The 24,765-nt window shown below is 42.2% G+C and overlaps 1 protein-coding gene across 3 annotated transcripts in view; it reads right to left on the bottom strand.

Annotated features, from left to right (window-relative positions):
* Positions 1-24,765, bottom strand: part of LOC123993861 (contactin-5-like) — a 253,341-nt gene that overhangs the window by 65,936 nt on the left and 162,640 nt on the right. For all 3 annotated transcript variants that reach the window (XM_046296320.1, XM_046296321.1, XM_046296322.1), the window contains exons 10-12: positions 24,460-24,618; positions 17,534-17,683; positions 11,568-11,638 (exon numbers count right to left, since the gene is read on the bottom strand). In XM_046296320.1, coding sequence (XP_046152276.1) covers positions 11,568-11,638; positions 17,534-17,683; positions 24,460-24,618 — 380 coding nt within the window. The remainder of the gene's footprint in view (positions 1-11,567; positions 11,639-17,533; positions 17,684-24,459; positions 24,619-24,765) is intronic.

Here is a 24,765-nt window from a genome sequence, read left to right as displayed (position 1 = left end):
GAGTATCCTTGTTCCTCCTTGATGGTGATGACCCAGAGTATCCTTGTTCCTCCTTGATGGTGATGACCCAGAGTATCCTTGTTCCTCCTTGATGGTGATGACCCAGAGTATCCTTGTTCCTCCTTGATGGTGATGACCCAGACCTGATCCTGGATTTAATGAAGCTGAATGGTAAACCACAATCCTCATTCTTGCACTTTTAGGATGATGTACAGACATATCTCAACGAATACACAGCTCAGGTCACTTTTAGGATGAAGTACAGACATATCTCAACGAATACACAGCTCAGGTCACTTTTAGGATGAAGTACAGACATATCTCAACGAATACACAGCTCAGGTCACTTTTAGGATGAAGTACAGACATATCTCAACGAATACACAGCTCAGGTCACTTTTAGGATGAAGTACAGACATATCTCAACGAATACACAGCTCAGGTCACTTTTAGGATGAAGTACAGACATATCTCAACGAATACACAGCTCAGGTCACTTTTAGGATGAAGTACAGACATATCTCAACGAATACACAGCTCAGGTCAACGATCGCAGACATGGGGAGTACTTGTATATACCTTTTGCTATGTCAGTTGAGAACATGTGTGACACGTGACACAGTGGAGAAGCGGCTTCCAGCAGAAACTAAAATCCCATCAATACAGTGGCTAAGACTGTAGTTTACACCCAATAATCCATGGTCCATGTTTGCTCTCCACAACACAGGAAGGTTTGACCTCAAGTTCATGGTCCAGTCTTGGGTGATAAGGGACATCACGACTCAAAGTTTGTTGCAGTACAGTGGAACTACATTAAACAGTTTGCCTGTATGTGACAGAAGGACTGTGAAATGTTATGTGTGGATGATAGGGCAATCATCCCTGTCGGAGAACCTGGTCAGCATACAGGGACCTGTAACAGAGGCAGACATCCAAGCATTGCTCCTGTGTGTGGAACGGTTCTAGCAGCTACCGACCATGATTACCACATCAGTGGACTTGTACCATGTTGATTTCAGACATCTCAGCATCTCCATCTAGTTCATTCTATGATGGGAAAGTTCTCATGCTGGTACTGCTTAATGAATCCACCATGCTGGCACTGCTTAATGAATCCTCCATGCTGGTACTAATATAATAATAATAATAATAATAATAATAATAGTACTGCTTAATGAATCCTCCATGCGGGTACTGCTTAATGAATCCTCCATGTTGGTACTGCTTAATGAATCCTCCATGTTGGTACTGCTTAATGAATCCTCCATGTTGGTACTGCTTAATGAATCCTCCATGTTGGTACTGCTTAATGAATCCTCCATGCGGGTACTGCTTAATGAATCCTCCATGTTGGTACTGCTTAATGAATCCTCCATGTTGGTACTGCTTAATGAATCCTCCATGTTGGTACTGCTTATTGAATCCTCCATGTTGGTACTGCTTAATGAATCCTCCATGATGGTACAGCTTAATGAATCCTCCATGTTGGTACTGCTTAATGAATCCTCCATGTTGGTACTGCTTAATGAATCCTCCATGATGGTACTGCTTAATGAATCCTCCATGATGGTACTGCTTAATGAATCCTCCATGTTGGTACTGCTTAATGAATCCTCCATGATGGTACTGCTTAATGAATCCTCCATGTTGGTACTGCTTAATGAATCCTCCATGTTGGTACTGCTTAATGAATCCTCCATGTTGGTACTGCTTAATGAATCCTCCATGATGGTACTGCTTAATGAATCCTCCATGCTGGTACTGCTTAATGAATCCTCCATGTTGGTACTGCTTAATGAATCCTCCATGTTGGTACTGCTTAATGAATCCTCCATGATGGTACTGCTTAATGAATCCTCCATGCTGGTACTGCTTAATGAATCCTCCATGCTGGTACTGCTTAATGAATCCTCCATGCTGGTCCTGCTTAATGAATCCTCCATGCTGGTACTGCTTAATGAATCCTCCATGCTGGTCCTGCTTAATGAATCCTCCATGTTTGTGCCTGATCCAACATTGACAGCAGACAGATGTGAGTACCAGACACGTGATGATCTGTACATCTTGGACACCACTGAAAAGGATAGGCCTTCTCGGAAACCAAAAATAGAAAATGTAAAGAGGAGTACTGCCATTGTCAGTGCAAAGGTCAGAGCGAGCCACCATCTGCGTTGAATCAGAGAAACCGTGGTGTTCGTATGCCAAAAGCAAGCTGTCTAAAGAAGAACAGAAAGCAGTCCAACACATTTGGGATGAGAACATTTTTACATGTGGTTCAGAGCTTTTCCAAGAAGACAATCCATAACACAAGCAGATAGTTGCTTTCAAGGGTATTACTCAGCAATCACAGTGTCATTCCCAGATGTGTGAGTCAATTGTGGATGTCCAGGGGTGGGGGGTTGGGGGGGTTAGGAGGCACAAAACTTTTAAGCAAGAAGGAAAGCAGTTCATTACGAGGGCTACAGTAGATCTTAGAAATAAACAAACATCCTAGAGACCAGAATAATAACAGGACGAAACAGACCGTGCTGTTGAACAGTAAGAAGCAGCAGGTGATTGTCGTATTGCCTCTGACCACAGAACATTGGCCGTCGTTGCCATTTCCAGACGATTCTACATTATACTTCCCATTATTTAATGTATCATGGTTATAACAATGTTGTAACATTTTAAAGAAAAATGGTGTAGGTTTTCTCATGGAATCATATAACTCTTGAAGCTCACATTAGGTCTAGAACCTGCAGAAGTGTCTAGGACAATGTGGTAAAGTACTGTTAATCCTTAACCACTTAATTATTATTATTATGACATTTTTCTTTTCACTCGCTTGCCTCACTTTTCTGGTGTGAAAATTCATTAAACAGTGAATCAATTTTGTCTGGCATTAGCACTTGCACTGTGAAACAGCACTTACCCAGCCTATTCGTTTGTAAATATCCTCTGCTATTTATTGTACCTTTTTAGATGCGATATGCTTTATGACTGCTGCTAGATGAATTGCCACTTCGGGGATATTCAAGTTTTCTGAATCGGATTATCAATATTTGCACGTTTCCACTGCCATTTCTTGCATTATAAAGGATTTGTCAGCAATTTTTAAATTGTCAGCCGTCGTGATGTATTATGTGGTCCTTCTGTAGCTCAGTTGGTAGAGCATGGCGCTTGTAACGCCAGGGTAGTGGGTTCGATCCCCGGGACCACCCATACGTAGAATGTATGCACACATGACTGTAAGTCGCTTTGGATAAAAGCGTCTGCTAAATGGCATATATTAAAAACAACTGTGAATGGAAACGTGGTTAGAGACAGTTAGAGATAGCTGTACTTCATAGACCTGTATAATGTACTTCATAGACCTGTAAAATGTACTTCATAGACCTGTATAATGTACTTCATAGATCTGCATAATGTACTTCATAGAACTGTATATGTACTTCATAATGTACTTCATAGACCTGTATAATGTACTTCATAATGTACTTCATAGACCTGTATAATATACTTCATAATGTACTTCATAGACCTGTATAATGTACTTCATAATGTACTTCATAGACCTGTATAATGTACTTCATAGACCTGTATAATGTACTTCATAGACCTGCATAATGTACTTCATATACCTGTATAATGTACTTCATAGCCCTGTATAATGTACTTCATAGACCTGTATAATGTACTTCATAGACCTGTAAAATGTACTTCATAGACCTGTATAATGTACTTCATAGATCTGCATAATGTACTTCATAGAACTGTATATGTACTTCATAATGTACTTCATAGACCTGTATAATGTACTTCATAGACCTGTATAATATACTTCATAATGTACTTCATAGACCTGTATAATGTACTTCATAATGTACTTCATAGACCTGTATAATGTACTTCATAGACCTGTATAATGTACTTCATAGACCTGCATAATGTACTTCATATACCTGTATAATGTACTTCATAATGTACTTCATAGACCTGTATAATGTACTTCATAGACCTGCATAATGTACTTCATATACCTGTATAATGTACTTCATAGCCCTGTATAATGTACTTCATAGACCTGTATAATGTACTTCATAATAGCCATCACTGACAACATCTGTTCCCTCACTCCACACTTACCTTCAACTGCCCTCATTTCATGTCCTACAGCTTTGTTCACTTGACAATGCCTCATTTCCTCACACAATCACAAATCTGTGTCCCAAATGGCACACTAATTCCTATATAGTGCACTACTTTTAAAAATGACTTGGTCAAAAGTAGACCACAATATAGTGAATAGGGTTCCATTTCAGACGCAGAACATCTCTATCCCCACTACTCTTCAGATAGAGCCAAAGGTGCTCTCTCGGCTGACAAACATTCCACCCTAATATAGCGGTAACATGGAGGGAGATTGATGAAGGGAACGCAGATGTTCCTAAACATCCCTGCATGGCTTTATGGGGGATTGGATGGAGACAAAGTGAATAATCATTACTCCTCTCTATGGAGACGACGACCTCCTAATCATTCATTCCGCTGCGGATAAGACATAAAACACAGGCACCACACACACTAACTAAAAACTAACAAAAACACAGGCACCACACACTAACTAATAACGAACAAAAACACAGGCACACAGGCACCACACACACTAACTAAAAACTAACAAAAACACAGGCACACAGGCACCACACACACTAACTAAAAACTAACAAAAACACAGGCACCACACACACTAACTAAAAACAAACAAAAACACAGGCACCACACACACTAACTAAAAACAAACAAAAACACAGGCACCACACACACTAACTAAAAACAAACAAAAACACAGGCACCACACACACTAACTAAAAACTAACAAAAACACAGGCACCACACACACTAACTAAAAACTAACAAAAACACAGGCACACAGGCACCACACACACTAACTAATAACGAACAAAAACACAGGCACACAGGCACCACACACACTAACTAAAAACAAACAAAAACACAGGCACCACACACACTAACTAAAAACAAACAAAAACACAGGCACCACACACACTAACTAAAAACAAACAAAAACACAGGCACCACACACACTAACTAAAAACTAACAAAAACACAGGCACCACACACACTAACTAAAAACTAACAAAAACACAGGCACCACACACACTAACTAAAAACTAACAAAAACACAGGCACCACACACACTAACTAAAAACTAACAAAAACACAGGCACAACACACACTAACTAAAAACTATCAAAAACACAGTCTGCAAACAACAATAGAGTCAAACAGATGTCGACAAACATCTAACAGCCCCCAATAATGTTTCCGTAACAAGTCCTCAGAAACATCACTTACTACCACTTGATAGTCTGGTCTGAGATGGTACCAAATATTACCATATCACTTTTCACTAAATAACAGCTAAATATCAACCGGAAACTGACTAATATATTAACCAAATCCCCACTGACCATTACTTTGCAAACAGCAAGGGGAAAAACAACTGTACATTGAACCATAGATTAATCTAATCAAGGATTATTTATGAATGGTTTTCCAAAGCATTTACCATAGTAAAAGGAGGATATACCATAAGCCATACAGAGGATATACCATAAGCCATACAGAGGATATACCATAAGCCATACAGAGGATATACCATAAGCCATACAGAGGATATACCATAAGCCATACAGAGGATATACCATAACCCATACAGAGGATATACCATAAGCCATACAGAGGATATACCATAAGCCATACAGAGGATATACCATAAGCCATACAGTATGGCAGAAGCATATATTATGGTGGATTGACATTCATATGCAATCTGTTGTGAGGTTATTCTCAGGTACTGTATGTTGCTGTGTCCTTGAGGATATCAGATCACCATGTTCTCCAATAGTGTCATTACAGTATATCTTCCCCTGGAGAAAGAAGCCTTACACTCCTCATTCATAATGAGTGGGACTGACTATAAACGAATGCTCATTAATCACACATTACATAAGATCACACGTGTAGGAGGTACATACTGTCCTTAGACACACTAATTCCTGACATGCTTAGGAACCAACACGCATCGTCCATCAACTACACTTAATGAAGTTGAAATATCTGACAAGAATTCCCCAGCAACGGTGAGAGGTACCTAATGAATGACACACAGAGCCCTTTACATGATTATCAGTCTCCAGTCCTCTCCATCACACTGGGGTTTCTGGACTGAAGTTTGACAGTGTAAATTCATCTGGGAGCAGCCAGAGCCAAAACTGTAATTTAGAGATATGGTGGTTCTGAGAGAATGCCGCTGACAACCGCGTTGGGACACTGAGGCAAATCATACTCTTATCAAACCACTTTTATTTCAATGTCTCAATAGACTTTAGAGTAGAGTAAAACGTCAGCCCGCAGTAGCTTCAGGATGTGGGTACCAGTAGCTTCAGGATGGGGGTACCAGTAGCTTCAGGATGGGGGTACCAGTAGCTTCAGGATGGGGGTACCAGTAGCTTCAGAATGTGGGTACCAGTAGCTTCAGGATGTGGCTACCAGTAGCTTCAGGATGGGGGTACCAGTAGCTTCAGAATGTGGGTACCAGTAGCTTCAGAATGTGGGTACCAGTAGCTTCAGGATGGGGGTACCAGTAGCTTCAGGATGGGGGTACCAGTAGCTTCAGGATGGGGGTACCAGTAGCTTCAGGATGGGGGTACCAGTAGCTTCAGGATGTGGGTACCAGTAGCTTCAGAATGTGGGTACCAGTAGCTTCAGGATGGGGGTACCAGTAGCTTCAGGATGGGGGTACCAGTAGCTTCAGAATGTAGGTATCTGTCACTTTAGGATGTAGGTATCAGTAGCTTCAGGATGGGGGTACCAGTAGCTTCAGGATGTGGGTACCAGTAGCTTCAGAATGTGGGTACCAGTAGCTTCAGAATGTGGGTACCAGTAGCTTCAGGATGGGGGTACCAGTAGCTTCAGGATGGGGGTACCAGTAGCTTCAGAATGTAGGTATCTGTCACTTTAGGATGTAGGTATCAGTAGCTTCACGATGGGGGTACCAGTAGCTTCAGGATGGGGGTACCAGTAGCTTCAGAATGTAGGTATCTGTCACTTTAGGATGTAGGTATCAGTAGCTTCACGATGTGGGTACCAGTAGCTTCAGAATGTAGGTATCTGTCACTTTAGGATGTAGGTATCAGTAGCTTCAAGATGAAGGTATGTATGTTTGCTTTCTTGTCACTTAGAGCCATATTTGGACTTGAGACCTGTGCACTTAACTCACATTTATACCTCGTGTTAACATGAATGAATGATTTAGGTGAGTTGTACACACTCATCTCATCTCTGAATGAGTCACATGGGGTGATAGAGATAATCGCCTTACAGTGGATTGCGAAATTATTCACCCCCCTTGGCGTTTTTCCTATTTTGTTGCATTACAACCTGTAATTTAAATTGATTTCAGGTAATGGACAAAAATGTCAAAATTGGTGAAGCATAACGGAAAAAAATTGCTTATTTTATATATATATATATATATATTTTTTTTTTAAGTGGTGCATGCATATGTATTCACCCCCTTTACCATGAAACCACTAAATAAGATCTGGTGCAACCAATTGCCTTCAGAAGTCTCATTAGTTCAATAAAACTGATATTTTTGACCATCAAGTAAAATGCTATGTCTGGCACAAAACCAACACCTCTCAACTCTCATCACCCTGAGGACATCACATGTTTTTCATCGGCAGGGACTGGGAAACTGGTCAGAATTGAAGGAATGATGGATGGTGCTAAATACAGGGAAATTCTTGAGGGAAACCTGTTTCAGTCTTCCAGAGATTTGAGACTGGGATGGAGGTTCACCTTCCAGCAGGACAATGACCCTAAGCATACTGCTAAAGCAACACTCGAGTGGTTTAAGGGGAAACATTTAAATGTCTTGAAATGGCCTAGTCAAAGCCCAGACCTCAAGCCAATTGAGAATGTGTGCTATGACTTAAAGATTGCTGTACACCAGCGGAACCCATCCAACTTGAAGGAGCTGGAGCAGTTTTGCCTTGAAGAATGGGGAAAAAGGCAACAAAATAGGAAAAATGTCATGGGGGTGAAAACTTTTGCAAGCCCCTGTAAATGAAGATGATACAGACTTACTGTATACTCAGATGGCCCCTTCCCGAATGTTATGTTAAATGCTCTACAACAAATCTTTCTTAGTGTCCAACAAGCTTTCTCTGCCCTTAACCTTGGTCTGAACACCTCCAAAATGAAGGTGGTGTGGTAAGAAGAATGCCCCTCTCCCCACAGGTGTGATTACTACCTCTGAGGGTTCAGAGGTTGAGGTAGTTACCTCATACAAGTACCTGGGAGTATGCCAGGACGGTACACTGTGATTCTCTCAGCACATATCAAAGCTGCAGGCTAAAGTTAAATCTAGACTTGGCTTCCTCTATCGTAATCACTCCTCTTTCACCCCAGCTGCCAAACTAACCCTGATTCAGATGACCATCCTACCCATGCTAGATTAGGGAGATGTAATTTATAGACCGGCTGGTAAGGGTGCTCTCGAGCAGCTAGATGTTCTTTACCATTCGGCAATCAGATTTGCCACCAGTGCTCCTTATAGGACACATCACTGCACTTAATACTGTTCTGTAAACTGGTCATCTCTGTATACCCGTCGCAAGACTTTAACAGGTTTATGCTTATTTATAAAACCCTCTTAGGCCTCACTCCTCCCTGTCTGAGATATCTACTGCAGCCCCCATCCTCCACATACAACACCCGTTCTGCCAGTCACATTCTGTTAAAGGTCCCCAAAGCACACACATCCCTGAGTCGCTCCTCTTTTCAGTTCGCTGCAGCTAGTGACTGGAACAAGCTGCAACAAACACTCAAAACCGACAGTCTTTGTTCATTCAAAGTCTCAATCACTCAAACTGGAAGGTTTTATCTCAATCTCTTCATTCAAAGACTCAATCATGGACACTCTTACTGACAGTTGTGGCTGCTTTGCGTGATATAATGTTGTCTCTAACTTCTTGCCCTTTGTGCTGTTGTCTGTGCACAATAATGTTTGTACAATGTTGTGTTGCTACCATGTTGTGCTTCTGCCATGTTGTGTTGCTACCAAGTTGTTGCCATGTTGTGTTGCTGCCATGCTGTGTTGTTGTCTTAGGTCTCTCTTTATGTAGTGTTGTGATGTGTGTTTTGTCCTATATTTAATTTATGTTTAATCCCAGCCCCCGTCCCCACAGGAGGCCTTTTGCCTTTTGGTAGGCCGTCATTGTAAATAAGAATTTATTCTTAACTGACTAGGTTAAATAAAGGTTAAATATATTTTTTTACAAATGAGCTAACTGATTGCATATCCATTTTATAGGAATTCATAGAATATAAAAAAATATAGAACCTAGAATTTGGATCAAACTGTTTTCTAACAATGAAATAGGAATCCAAAGAAAGGGTAAAACGCCTTTTCCACGGACCCCAACAACAAATACAAAGTATCAGTTCTCTAGGTCTAACAGTACGGAGGTGCTTCTTGGAGTATTATTTCTTCATCCTGTATTCTCCGTGAAATTGGTGATGTTTTTTCCCTGTTCAGCGAAATGAGTCATTGAAGTTGTTAGGTACAGTTGAAGTCGGAAGATAACATACACCGAAGCAAAAATATTTAAACTCAGTTGTTCACAATTTTTGATATTTAATCCTAGTAGAAATTCCCTGTCTTAGATCAGTTAGGATCACCACTTTATTTTAAGAATGTGAAATGTCAGAATATTAGTAGAGAGAATGATTTATTTCATATTTTATTACTTTCATCACATTCCCAGTGGGTAAGAAGTTTACATAAACTCAATTAGTATTTGTTAGCATAGCCTTTAAATTGTTTAACTTGGGTCAGACGTTTCGGGTAACCTTCGACAAGCTTCCCACAATAAGTTGGGTGAATTTTGGCCCATTTCTCCTGATAGAGCTGGTGTAACTGAGTCAGGTTTGCTTGCCTTCTTGCTCGCACACGCTTTTTCAGTTCTGCCCACACATTTTCTATAGCATTGAAGTCAGGGCTTCGTGATGGCCACTCCAATACCTTGACTTTGTTGTCCTTAAGCCATTTTGCCACAACTTTGGAAGTTTGCTTGGGGTCATTGTCCATTTGGAAGACCCATTTGTGACCAAGCTTTCTTGAGATGTTGCTTCAATATATCCACATAATTTTCTTACCTCATGATGCCATCTATTTTGTAAAGTGCCCCAGTCCCTCCTGCAGCAAAGCACCCCCACAACATGATGCTGCCGCCCCCGTGCTTCACGGTTAGGATGGTGTTATTCGGCTTGCAAGCCTCCCCTTTTAATTGTTTCAACATTTCTCCAAAAAGTACGATTTTTGTCCCCATGTGAAGTTGCAAACAGTAGTCTGGCTTTTTTATGGTGGTTTTGGAGCAGTGGCTTCTTGGCCTTTCAGGTTACGTCGATATAGGACTTGTTTTACTGTGGATATATATACTTTTAAACCGGTTTCCTCCAGCATCTTCACAAGGTCCTTTGCTGTTGTTCTGGGATTGATTTGCACTTTTCGCACCAAAGTACGTTCATCACTAGGAGACAGAGCGCGTCTCCTTCCTGAGCGGTATGACGGCTGCGTGGTCCCATGGTGTTTATACTTGCGTACTATTGTTTGTACAGATGAATGTGGTACCTTCAGGCGTTTGGAAATTGCTTCCAAGGATGAACCAGACTTGTGGAGGTCTAGAATTTTTTTCTGGTGTCTTGGCTGATTTCTTTTGATTTTCCCATGATGTCAAGCAAAGAGGCATTGTGTTTGAAGGTAGGCCTTGAAATAAATCCACAGGTACACATCCAAATGACTCAAATGATATCAATTAGCCTATCAGAAGCTTCTAAAGCCATTACATCATTTTCTGGAATTTTCCAAGCTGTTTAAAGGCACAGTCAATTTAGTGTATGTGAACTTCTGACCCACTGGAATTGTGATACAGTGAATTATAAGTGAAATAATCTGTCTGAAAACAATGGTTGGAAAAATGACTTGTGTCATGCACAAAGTAGATGTCCTAACCGACTTGCCAAAACTATAGTTTGTTAAAAAGAAATGTGTGGAATGGTGGACAAATGTATATGAACTTCCGACTTCAACTGTATACTGTATGTCCCATCCTACATTCTGTTATTACCATGTTCTGACCACTAGATGGTGCAGCTCCAGTTTTTATGTTTTTAGGCGTGCGGTGTGGGTTACGTCGGTGGCTTTGGATTCCACATCTTACTCATTGTTAGACAACATTTTATTGCAAATCAGATGTTGGGTACTGTAAATTAAAATTGCCAATCAATTAGCTTAATCTCAGAGATCAAATTATATTTCAATAAAATAATGAATGCTTATCTGTTTCTAACTACAGAAATTATTTCAGAACAATTTGAGATGGTGAGTGTCATGGCTTGCTGAAATGTGTTTGCTAGGACAGTGTTGTTGTGGAGTGTGGTTAATATTGGACAGGGTGGTTTAAGACTATGAGGTGAAAACAGGCCTTTACCTCCCAGGAGATGACCAGTTCATGCCTGCGGCCGTTTCCTCCGCTGACGTTAGCTGGGACCACCGAGGGGACTGCAGGACAGAACAATAACACATATATTAATTAAGCGAGAAATAGCGGTGCAAACGCAAATGAGCAAATATGAATATAATAACCATCAAAGCAAAGTAAACTTGGAGTCACGCGATGACATGGTGTGTGGTCCTCCTACTACAACACGGGAAACCATCCCAGTTTATTAAGCTACACATGAAATAAGTTACGATGAACTTCACAGGGTGGTGAAAGTTCACTGGGATCTTGATGCTCTTTTGCAATAAATATCGAGGGTCTTATTCTGGTGACATGATCATCGATGCTTGACTACCATTTGACACACACAACAAATCCATAAATAACTATATGGGAGGTTAGACAAAAAAAAATACAAAATTTTTGCAAAGATTTGCAAAGATTGCAAAAAAATTTGCAAAGATTTCCACAAACATTTCCGCATTTCCACAATGCAAACATTTCCACAAACATGAATGACATCACACTTGCTCTGTTTTTGTCTAAGTATGTTTTTGTTTGTTCAAACAGGTGCCATTAATACAGGTAACGAGTGGAGGACAGAGGAGCATCTTAAAGAAGAAGTTACAGGTCTGTGAGAGCCAGAAATCTTGCTTGTTTGTAGGTGACCAAATACTTATTTTCCACCATAATTTGCAAATAAATTCATAAAAAAATCCTACAATGTGATTTTCTGGATTTTTTTTCTCATTTTGTCTGTCATAGTTGAAGTGTACCTATGATGAAAATTACAGGCCTCTCTCATATTTTTAATTGGGAGAACTTGCACAATTGGTGGCTGACTAAATACTTTTTTTGCCCCACTGTATATACAGCAGTATGTAGACACCCCTTCAAAATATACTGTATATACAGAAGTATGAGGACACCCCTTCATATACTATGTATACATTTACATTACATTTAAGTTATTTAGCAGACGCTCTTATCCAGAGCGACTTACAAATTGGTGCGTTCACCAATTTGGGCTCCGGGCAGCCGAGCGGAAATGGAGGAAAACTCGCCTCCCTGCGGACCTGGCATCCTTTCGCTCCCTCCTCTCTACATTTTCCTCTTCTGTCTCTGCTGCTAAAGCCACTTTCTACCACTCTAAATTCCAAGCTTCTGCCTCTAACCCTAGGAAGCTCTTTGCCACCTTCTCCTCCCTCCTGAATCCTCCTCCCCCTCCCTCCCCTCCTCCCTCTCTGCAGATGACTTCGTCAACCATTTTGAAAAGAAGGTCGACGACATCCGATCCTCGTTTGCTATGTCAAACGACACCGCTGGTTCTGCTCACACTGCCCTACCCTGTGCTCTGACCTCTTTCTCCCCTCTCTCTCCAGATGAAATCTCGCGTCTTGTGACGGCCGGCCACCCAACAACCTGCCCGCTTGACCCTATCCCCTCCTCTCTTCTCCAGACCATTTCCGGAGACCTTCTCCCTTACCTCACCTCGCTCATCAACTCATCCCTGACCGCTGGCTACGTCCCTTCCGTCTTCAAGAGAGCGAGAGTTGCACCCCTTCTGAAAAAACCTACACTCGATCCCTCCGATGTCAACAACTACAGACCAGTATCCCTTCTTTCTTTTCTCTCCAAAACTCTTGAACGTGCCGTCCTTGGCCAGCTCTCCCGCTATCTCTCTCTGAATGACCTTCTTGATCCAAATCAGTCAGGTTTCAAGACTAGTCATTCAACTGAGACTGCTCTTCTCTGTATCACGGAGGCGCTCCGCACTGCTAAAGCTAACTCTCTCTCCTCTGCTCTCATCCTTCTAGACCTATCGGCTGCCTTCGATACTGTGAACCATCAGATCCTCCTCTCCACCCTCTCCGAGTTGGGCATCTCCGGCGCGGCCCACCCTTGGATTGCGTCCTACCTGACAGGTCGCTCCTACCAGGTGGTATGGCGAGAATCTGTCTCCTCACCACGCGCTCTCACCACTGGTGTCCCCCAGGGCTCTGTTCTAGGCCCTCTCCTATTCTCGCTATACACCAAGTCACTTGGCTCTGTCATAACCTCACATGGTCTCTCCTATCATTGCTATGCAGACGACACACAATTAATCTTCTCCTTTCCCCCTTCTGATGACCAGGTGGCGAATCGCATCTCTGCATGTCTGGCAGACATATCAGTGTGGATGACGGATCACCACCTCAAGCTGAACCTCGGCAAGACGGAGCTGCCCTTCCTCCCGGGGAAGGACTGCCCGTTCCATGATCTCGCCATCACGGTTGACAACTCCATTGTGTCCTCCTCCCAGAGCGCTAAGAACCTTGGCGTGATCCTGGACAACACCCTGTCGTTCTCAACTAACATCAAGGCGGTGGCCCGTTCCTGTAGGTTCATGCTCTACAACATCCGCAGAGTACGACCCTGCCTCACACAGGAAGCGGCGCAGGTCCTAATCCAGGCACTTGTCATCTCCCGTCTGGATTACTGCAACTCGCTGTTGGCTGGGCTCCCTGCCTGTGCCATTAAACCCCTACAACTCATCCAGAACGCCGCAGCCCGTCTGGTGTTCAACCTTCCCAAGTTCTCTCACGTCACCCCACTCCTCCGCTCTCTCCACTGGCTTCCAGTTGAAGCTCGCATCCGCTACAAGACCATGGTGCTTGCCTACGGAGCTGTGAGGGGAACGGCACCTCAGTACCTCCAGGCTCTGATCAGGCCCTACACCCAAACAAGGGCACTGCGTTCATCCACCTCTGGCCTGCTCGCCTCCCTACCACTGAGGAAGTACAGTTCCCGCTCAGCCCAGTCAAAACTGTTCGCTGCTCTGGCCCCCCAATGGTGGAACAAACTCCCTCACGCCGCCAGGACAGCGGAGTCAATCACCACCTTCCGGAGACACCTGAAACCCCACCTCTTTAAGGAATACCTAGGATAGGATAAGTAATCCTTCTCACCCCCCCCCTTTAAGATTTAGATGCAGTATTGTAAAGTGACTGTTCCACTGGATGTCGTGGGGTGAATGCACCAATTTGTAAGTCGCTCTGGATAAGAGCGTCTGCTAAATGACTTAAATGTAAATGTAAATGTAATATATACAGCAGTATGAGGACACCCCTTCATCCACTATATATACAGCAGTATGAGGACACCCCTTCATCCACTATATATACAGCAGTATGAGGACACCCCTTCATCCACTATATATACAGCAGTATGAGGACACCCCTTCATATACTATATATACAGCAGTATGAGGACACCCCTTCATCCACTATATATACAGGACACCCCTTCATCCACTATATATACAGGACACCCCTTCATCCACTATATATACAGGACACCCCTTCATCCACTATATATACAGCAGTATGAGGACACCCCTTCATCCACTATATATACAGCAGTATGAGGACACCCCTTCATCCACTATATATACAGGACACCCCTTCATCCACTATATAAAGGACACCCCTTCATCCACTATATATACAGCAGTATGAGGACACCCCTTCATCCACTATATATACAGGACACCCCTTCACCCACTATATATACAGGACACCCCTTCATCCACTATATATACAGGACACCTCTTCATCCACTATATATACAGCAGTATGAGGACACCCCTTCATCCACTATATATACAGGACACCCCTTCATCCACTATATATACAGGACACCCCTTCATCCACTATATATACAGGACACCCCTTCAACCACTATATATACAGGACACCCCTTCATCCACTATATAAAGGACACCCCTTCATCCACTATATATACAGCAGTATGAGGACACCCCTTCATCCACTATATATACAGGACACCCCTTCATCCACTATATATACAGGACACCCCTTCATCCACTATATATACAGGACACCTCTTCATCCACTATATATACAGCAGTATGAGGACACCCCTTCATCCACTATATATACAGGACACCCCTTCATCCACTATATATACAGGACACCCCTTCATCCACTATATATACAGGACACCTCTTCATCCACTATATATACAGCAGTATGAGGACACCCCTTCATCCACTATATATACAGGACACCCCTTCATCTACTATATATACAGGACACCCCTTCATCCACTATATATACAGCAGTATGAGGACACCCCTTCATATGGGCGGCAGGGTAGCCAAGTGGTTAGAGTGTTGGACTAGTAACCGAAAGGTTGCAAGTTCGAATCCCTGAGCTGACAAGGTACAAATCTGTCGTTCTGCCCCTGAACAGGCAGTTAACCCACTGTTCCTAGGCCGTCATTGAAAATAAGAATTTGTTCTTAACTGACTTGCCTAGTAAATTAAAGATTAAATTAAAATTAAATATACTATACATATGTGAACACCCCCTTCACAATATACAGCAGTATGTGATCACCACTTCAAATGAGTAGATGTGTCTTTCTCAGGCACACCCATTGCTGACAGGTGTATCAAACCAAGCACACAGCCATGCCATCGCCATAGACAAATATTATCACTAGAATGGCCCGTACTGAAATGCTGAGTGACTTTCAACGTTTCAAAAAAGTCAAATTGACTTTCAACGCCACCTTTCCAACAAGTCAGTTAGTCAAATTTCGCCCTGCTAGAGCTGCCCCCCCAGGCAACTGTAAGTGCTGTTATTGTGAAGTGGAAATGTCTTGGAGCAACAACGGCTCTGCCACGAAGTGGTAGGCCACAGAACGGGACCGCAGAGTGCCGAAGCGCGTACTGTAAATAGCGTCTGTTGTAACACTGCCTACCGAGTTCCAAACTGCCTCTGGAAGCAACTTCAGCACAACAACTGTTTCTCGGGAGCTTCATGAAATGGGCTTCCATGTTCAAGCTTTAGCACACAAGCCTACGATCACCATGTGCAATGCCAAGTGTCGGCTGGAGTGGTGTAAAGCTCGCCGCCATTGACCTCTGGAGCAGTGGAAACGCGTTCTCTGGAGTGATGAACCACACTTCATAAACTGACAGTCCGACGGATGAATCTGGGTTTCATGCATAGGGCCAACTGTAAAGTTTGGTGGAGGAAGAATAATGTCTCGGGCTGTTTTTCATGGTTCGGGATAGGCCCCTTAGTTCCAGTGAAGGGAAATCTTCACGCGACAGCAATAAATCAAATGTATTTATAAATCCCTTTTTATATCAGCCGATGTCACAACATACTATACAGAAACCCAGCCTAAAACCCCAAACAGCAAGCAATGCAATGACATTCTAGACAATTCTGTGCTTCCAACTTTGTGCAACAGCTTGGGGAAGTCCTTTTCCTGTTTCCACATGACAATGGCCCCAGGGCACAAAGCGAGATCCATACAGAAATGGTTTGTCCAGATCAGTGTGGAAGAACTTGACTGGCTTGCACAGAGCTCTGAACTCAAGCCCATCGGACACCTTTGGGATGAATTGGAATGCCGACTGCGAGCCAGGCCTAATCGCCCAACATCAGTGCCCGACCTCACTAATGCTCGTGGCTGAATTGAAGCAAGTCCCCTCAGCAATGTTCCAACATCTAGTGGAAAGGCTTCCCAGAAGAGTGGAGGCTGTTATAGCAGCAAAGGTGGGACCAACTCCATATTAATGCCCATGGTTTTGGAATTAAGTGTATGTAGTGTAGTCATGTAGTGTATATTGTATATTGTTGTCATTATGTATGTAGCCTTCTTTAAGGGGATCATTAAGATACCGTTGAGAGTAAGAAGGTCATTTTAGTGGGAGTTTACTTCTTCTTTGGTAAGTAGAAGGTCGTTTTAGTGGGAGTTTACTTCTTCTTTGGTAAGTAGAAGGTCGTTTTAGTGGGAGTTTACTTCTTCTTTGGTAAGTAGAAGGTCGTTTTAGTGGGAGTTGACTTCTTCTTTGGTAAGTAGAAGGTCGTTTTAGTGAGAGTTGACTTCTTCTTTGGTAAGTAGGAAACACACGGACACACAGACCGAGGGGTTACCTGCTTCTTTAGTCCGGACTCCTCTGGATGGGGCACTGGGGTCTCCTGTCCCGATAGCGTTACTGGCCACCACCCTGAACTCATAGTCCACCCAGGGGTTGAGCTCCACAGCCATGGCTGACTCCATGTCCCCTGTCACTGGCTCTGGGTCTGGAGAGGATGGAGGGAGAGATATAGATAGTAATAATAGATATATATATACTGAATAGATAAAAAAATATATATATACAGAATAGATATAGATATATAGAATAGATATATATATACAGAATAGATATAGATATACAGAATAGATATAGATATACAGAATAGATATATATATATTTATATACAGAATAGATATAGATATATATATACAGAATATATATAGATATACAGAATAGATATAGATATACAGAATAGATATATATATATATATATTTATATACAGAATAGATATATATATATATATATATATATATATATATATATATATACAGAATAGATATAGATATACAGAATAGAGGTAGATATACAGAATAGATATAGATAATAGATATAGCGAATAGATATAGATATAGCGAATAGATATAGATATACAGAATATATATAGATATAGAGAATATATATAGATATACAGAATAGATGTAGATATACAGAATATATATAGATATAGCGAATAGATATAGATATAGATATACAGAATATATATAGATATAGAGAATATATATAGATATACAGAATAGATGTAGATATACAGAATATATATAGATATAGATAATAGATATAGCGAATAGATATAGATATACAGAATATATATAGATATAGAGAATATATATAGATATACAGAATAGATGTAGATATACAGAATATATATAGATATAGAGAATATATATAGATATACAGAATAGATGTAGATATACAGAATATATATAGATATACAGAATAGATGTAGATATAGAGAATATATATAGATATACAGAATAGATGTAGATATACAGAATAGATATAGATATACAGAATAGATATAGATATACAGAATATATATAGATATATAGATTATATATAGATATACAGAATATATATAGATATACAGAATAGATGTAGATATACAGAATATATATAGATATACAGAATAGATGTAGATATACAGAATAAATATAGATATACAGAATATATATAGATATAGATAATAGATATACAGAATAGATGTAGATATACAGATATATAGATATAGAGAATATATATAGATATACAGAATAGATGTAGATATACAGAATAGATATAGATATACAGAATAGATATACAGAATAGATATAGATATACAGAATATATATAGATATAGAGAATATATATAGATATACAGAATATATATAGATATACAGAATAGATGTAGATATACAGAATATATATAGATATACAGAATAGATGTAGATATACAGAATAAATATAGATATACAGAATATATATAGATATAGATAATAGATATACAGAATAGATGTAGATATACAGAATATATATAGATATAGAGAATATATATACAGATACAGTTCACATACACCTTGGCCAAATACATTTAAACTCAGTTGTTCACAATTCCTGATATTTAATCCTAGTAAAAATTCACTGTTTTAGGTCAGTTAGGATCATCACTTTATTTTAAGAATGTGAAATGTCAGAATATTAGTAGAGAGAATGATTAATTTCAGATTTGATTGCTTTCATCACATTCCCAGTAGGTCCGAAGTTTACATAAACTCAATAATATTTGGTAGCATTTCCTTTAAATTGTTTAACTTGGGTCAAACGTTTCAGGTAGCCTTCTACAAGCTTCCCACAACAAGTTGGGTGAATTCTGGCCCATTTCTCCTGACAGAGCTGGTGTAACTGAGTCAGGTTTGTAGGCCTTCTTGCTCGCACACACTTTTTCAGTTCTGCCCACACATTTTCTATAGGATTGAAGTCAGGGCTTTGTGATGGCCACTCTGATAGCTTGAATGTGTTGTCCTTAAGCCATTTTGCCACAACTTTGGAAGTGTGCTTGGGGTCATTGTCCATTTGGAAGACCCATTTGCATCAAGCATTAAATTCCTGACTGATGTCTTGAGATGTTGCTTCAATATATCCAGATAATTTTTGTCCCTCATGATTCTCTCTATTTTACAAAGTGCCCCAGTCCCTCCTGCAGCAAAGCACCCCCACAACATGATGCTGCCACTCCCGTGCTTCACGTTTGGGATGGTGTTATTCGGCTTGCAAGCCTCCCCCTTTTATTTCTTTCAACAGACCAGAGGACATTTCTCCAAAAAGTACGATCTTTGTCTATTCCCCCTCAGGAAACTAAAAAGATTTGTCATGGGTCCTCAGATCCTCAAAAGGTTCCACAGCAGCACCATCGAGAGCATCCTGACTGGTTACATCACTGCCTGGTATGCTCGGCCTCTGACCGCAAGGCACTACAGAGGGTAGTGCGAACGGCCCATTACATCACTGGGGCCAAGCTTCCTGCCATCCAGGACCTCTATACCAGGCGGTGTCAGAGGAAGGCCCTAAAAATTGTAAAAGACTCCAGCCACCCAAGTCATAGAGTGTCCTCTCTGCTACAGCATGGCAATTTGTACCGGAGCACCAAGTCCAGGTACAATAGGCTTCTAAACAGCTTCGACCCCCAAGCCATAAGACTCCTGAACATCTAGTCAAATGGCTACCCAGACTATTTGCAGTGCCCCCCCCACCCCCTCTTCACACCACTGCTACTCTCTGTTGTCATCTATGTCAATGTAATAACTCTACCTACATGTACAACTCTATTCAACATCAAGTAACTGACACAAGCAGTTAAATTAGATTTAAAAACATTTTTTAATTTGTTACAGTCTTTGGCAGCAGAGAAGTGGAAGGAAAGGCGGCCAAAGGAAGTGTTGGCATTCAGGATGACCAGTGAAATATACCTACTGGAGCGTGTGCTACGGGTGGGTGTTGCTATGGTGACCAGTGAGCTGAGATAAGGTGGGACTTTACCTAGCATAGATTCAAGTTGCTGCAGGGGTTGTTGAGATGTTGGCCTGGGTAGAGGTAGCCATGTGGAAAGCATAGCCAGCCGTAGAAAAATGCTTATTGAAATGATCGATTATTGTAGATTTATCGGTGGTGAAATGTTTCCTATCCTCAGTGCAGTGGGCAGCTGGGAGGAGGTGGTCTTATTCTCCATGGACTTTACAGTGTCCCAATGCTTTTTGGAATTAGTGCTACAGGATGCACATTTCTGTTTGAAAGAGCTAGCCTAAGCCTTTCTAACTGACTGAGTATATTGGTTCCTGACTTCCCTGAGCAGTTGCATATCGCGGGGGCAATTTGATGCTAATGCAGAATGCCACAGGATGTTTTTGTGCTGGTTAAGGGCAGTCAAGTCTGGGGTTCTACATTTTTTGAAATGGGGCATGCTTATTTAAGATGGTGAGGAAAACAGTTTTAAAGAGCAACCAGGCATCCTCTACTGATGGGATGAGGGCAGGATTGGTTGGTCAGGATGATATCTAAGAGGGTGCCCATGGTTACGGATTTAGGGTTGTACCTGGTTGGTTCCTTGATAATTTGTGTGAGATTGAGGGCATCTAGCTTAGATTGTAGGATGGCCGGGTGTTAAGCATGTCCCAGTTTAGGTCACCAAACAGTACGATGTCTAAAGATAGATGGGGGGGGGCAATCAATTCACATATGGTGTCCAGGGCACCGCTGGGGGCAGAGGGGGGTCTATAACAAGCAGCAACGGTGAGAGACTTATTTATAGAAAGGTCTATTTTTAAAAGTACAAGCTCGAATTGTTTGGGCACAGAACTGGATAGTTTGACAGAATTCTGAAGGTTATCTCTGCAGTAGATTGTTTATTTATTTTCCCTTTTGTACTTTAACCACTTGCACATCGTTACAACACTGTATATATACATACGCGCATCTGACCATCAACCCATGTAAGACAAAACCGCAACTCGTCAGTGAAGAGCACTTTTTGCCAATCCTGGCTGGTCCAGAGGCGGTGGTTGTGTGCCCATAGGCGACGTTGTTGCCGGTGATGTCTGGTGAGGACCTTCCTACAACAGGCCTACAAGCCCTCAGTCCGGCCTCTCTCAGCCTATTGCGGACAGTCTGAGCACTGATGGAGGGATTGTGTGTTCCCGGTGTAACTCGGGCAGTTGTTGTTGCTATCCTGTACCTGTCCCGCAGGTGTGATGTTCGGATGTACCGATCCTGTGCAGGTGTTGTTACACGTAGTCTAACACTGCGAGGACGATCAGCTGTCCGTCCTGTCTCCCTGTAGTGCTGTCTTAGGCATCTCACAGTACGGACATTGCAATTTATTACATCTGGCCACATCTGCAGTCCTCATGCCTCCTTGCAGCATGCCTAAGGCACGTTCACGCAGATGAGCAGGGACCCTGGGCATCTTTCTTTTGGTGTTTTTCAGAGTCAGTAGAAAGGCCTCTTTAGTGTCCTACGTTTTCATAACTGTGACCTTAATTGCCTACCGTCTGTAAGCTGTTAGTGTCTTAACGACCGTTCCACAGGTGCATGTTCATTAATTGTTTATGGTCCATTGAACAAGCATGCGAAACAGTATTTAAACCCTTTTCACTGAAGATCTGTGAAGTTATTTGGATTTTTACGAATTGTCTTTGAAAGACAGGGTCCTGAAAAAAGGATGTTTCTTTCTTTGCTGAGTTTACAATTACATGTTGGTACATTTAATGTAACCTCTTACATTAAATGTACGACCGGCCTATCTACTTCCTCCCATTCCCATGTCTTCAGATCACTGCCCAGAACTCTGTTCTTATGAAGTCTCCCATTCCCCATGTCTTCAGATCACTGCCAAGAACTCTGTTCTTATTAAGTCTCCCATTCCCCATGTCTTCAGATCACTGCCCAGAACTCTGTTCTTATGAAGTCTCCCATTCCCCATGTCTTCAGATCACTGCCCAGAACTCTGTTCTTATGAAGTCTCCCATTCCCCATGTCTTCAGATCACTGCCCAGAACTCTGTTCTTATGAAGTCTCCCATTCCCCATGTCTTCAGATCACTGCCCAGAACTCTGTTCTTATGAAGTCTCCCATTCCCCATGTCTTCAGATCACTGCCCAGAACTCTGTTCTTATGAAGTCTCCCATTCCCCATGTCTTCAGATCACTGCCCAGAACTCTGTTCTTATGAAGTCTCCCATTCCCCATGTCTTCAGATCACTGCCAAGAACTCTGTTCTTATCAAGTCTCCCATTCCCCATGTCTTCAGATCACTGCCCAGAACTACTGTCTCGGTGTTCTTATCATTAACACCAGGGCACTCTGTCAAGCTGACTGCTCTTCAAACACATGCTGTTAACTCTGTTTGAAGGAAGAAGTACAGTGTGTCCCAAATGGCATCCTATCACGCATAAAGTACACTGCTTTAAAACCAGAACCCTAAGGGTCTGGTCAAACGTTGTGCAGTATATTAGGGAATAGGGTTCTGTGTGTAATTCAACCCTACAGCTAGCTTAATGCTCTCTTTCCCTGTGTGCTAATCTTAACAAGTTCACTACGTAGAGAATAGGGTGCTATAGGGCTCTAGTCTAAAGTAGTGCACTACGTAGAGAATAGGGTGCTATAGGGCTCTGGTCTAAAGTAGTGCACTACGTAGAGAATAGGGTGCTATAGGGCTCTAGTCTAAAGTAGTGCAATACGTAGGGAATAGGGTGCTATAGGGCTCTAGTCTAAAGTAGTGCACTACGTAGGGAATAGGGTGCTATAGGGCTCTAGTCTAAAGTAGTGCACTACGTAGAGAATAGGGTGCCATTTGGGCGACAAACATTGTGAATCATTCTACATCTATGGACATGATTCATTATGGAGCTGTAAACTTTTCTATTATTCGTATCCTCTGTACGCACACAGCAGCAGCGGAACAGATTACACCTACTGAGTCGGCAGTCTTCCTTCGACATTAACAGATCATTATAGATGGGTATTACTGTCAAGATACGGGGAAATGAAGCCATTTAAATGGTAACAGCTCAGTAAAAATGCTGTGGTTTTCTCACTGCCACCTCAGGAATTAGCTTTGACCTTAAAAGATACAGGTTCATTTTCTGTTAACCTTTTGACATAATTCTGAGTGTAATTTAAACCACTGACATTTCATTTTGAGCTGAACATTCTTTTTTTTATTAAGTTCTGTTGAACAACAGCCAAGTTTTAAACAGAACATAAGAGTTAGAATGAATACATAACAGTTCAACTAGATTCATGGTGGCCCTGACTGGAGAAACTCAACTGAAGGACGAGAGGTGTTGAGTTGAGCTCTTTGTCGTCTAACAGATGCCTGCACCTCCAACAGCTTGTCTCCAGTCAGGGCCACCCTGAATCTACAGCTAGTCTCCAGTCAGGGCCACCCTGAATCTACAGCTAGTCTCCAGTCAGGGCCACCCTGAATCTACAGCTAGTCTCCAGTCAGGGCCACCCTGAATCTACAGCTAGTCTCCAGTCAGGGCCACCCTGAATCTACAGCTAGTCTCCAGTCAGGGCCACCTTAAATCTACAGCTTGTCTCCAGTCAGGGCCACCCTGAATCTACAGCTAGTCTCCAGTCAGGGCCACCTTGAATCTACAGCTAGTCTCCAGTCAGGGCCACCCTGAATCTACAGCTAGTCTCCAGTCAGGGCCACCTTAAATCTACAGCTTGTCTCCAGTCAGGGCCACCCTGAATCTACAGCTAGTCTCCAGTCAGGGCCACCCTGAATCTACAGCTAGTCTCCAGTCAGGGCCACCCTGAATCTACAGCTAGTCTCCAGTCAGGGCCACCTTGAATCTACAGCTAGTCTCCAGTAAGGGCCACCCTGAATCTACAGTTGGAGGCAATAGATCCTCTATGCAACTTAACATCTCTGGCGTAAAACAAACAGGGCAGCATCCATACCTGTTCTGAGGGTCTGCCAGCCCAGGGAGAAGGGGCTCCGGGCCTGGAGATTGTAGCTGCTGATGGGGCTGTGGTTGTCCACCCCTCCACTCCAAGACAGGGTGGCTGTAGTGTCCTTGATCTCCTCTACTATCACCACACCAGGGGGTCCTGGGGGGCCTAGAGGGAGATTTAGAGAGACAGAGAGACAGATAGACAGAGAGAGAGAGAGAGAGAGAGAGAGAGAGAGAGAGAGAGAGAGAGAGAGAGAGAGAGAGAGAGAGAGAGAGAGAGAGAGGATTCTGTCCTAAAGCAGTGTACTTAGGG

Source organism: Oncorhynchus gorbuscha, linkage group LG13 (genome assembly GCF_021184085.1).
Source record: "Oncorhynchus gorbuscha isolate QuinsamMale2020 ecotype Even-year linkage group LG13, OgorEven_v1.0, whole genome shotgun sequence".
NCBI classification, from domain to species: domain Eukaryota; kingdom Metazoa; phylum Chordata; class Actinopteri; order Salmoniformes; family Salmonidae; genus Oncorhynchus; species Oncorhynchus gorbuscha.
Note: the sequence above shows the minus strand (reverse complement) of the source record. Positions and strands in the feature narration are given on the sequence as shown.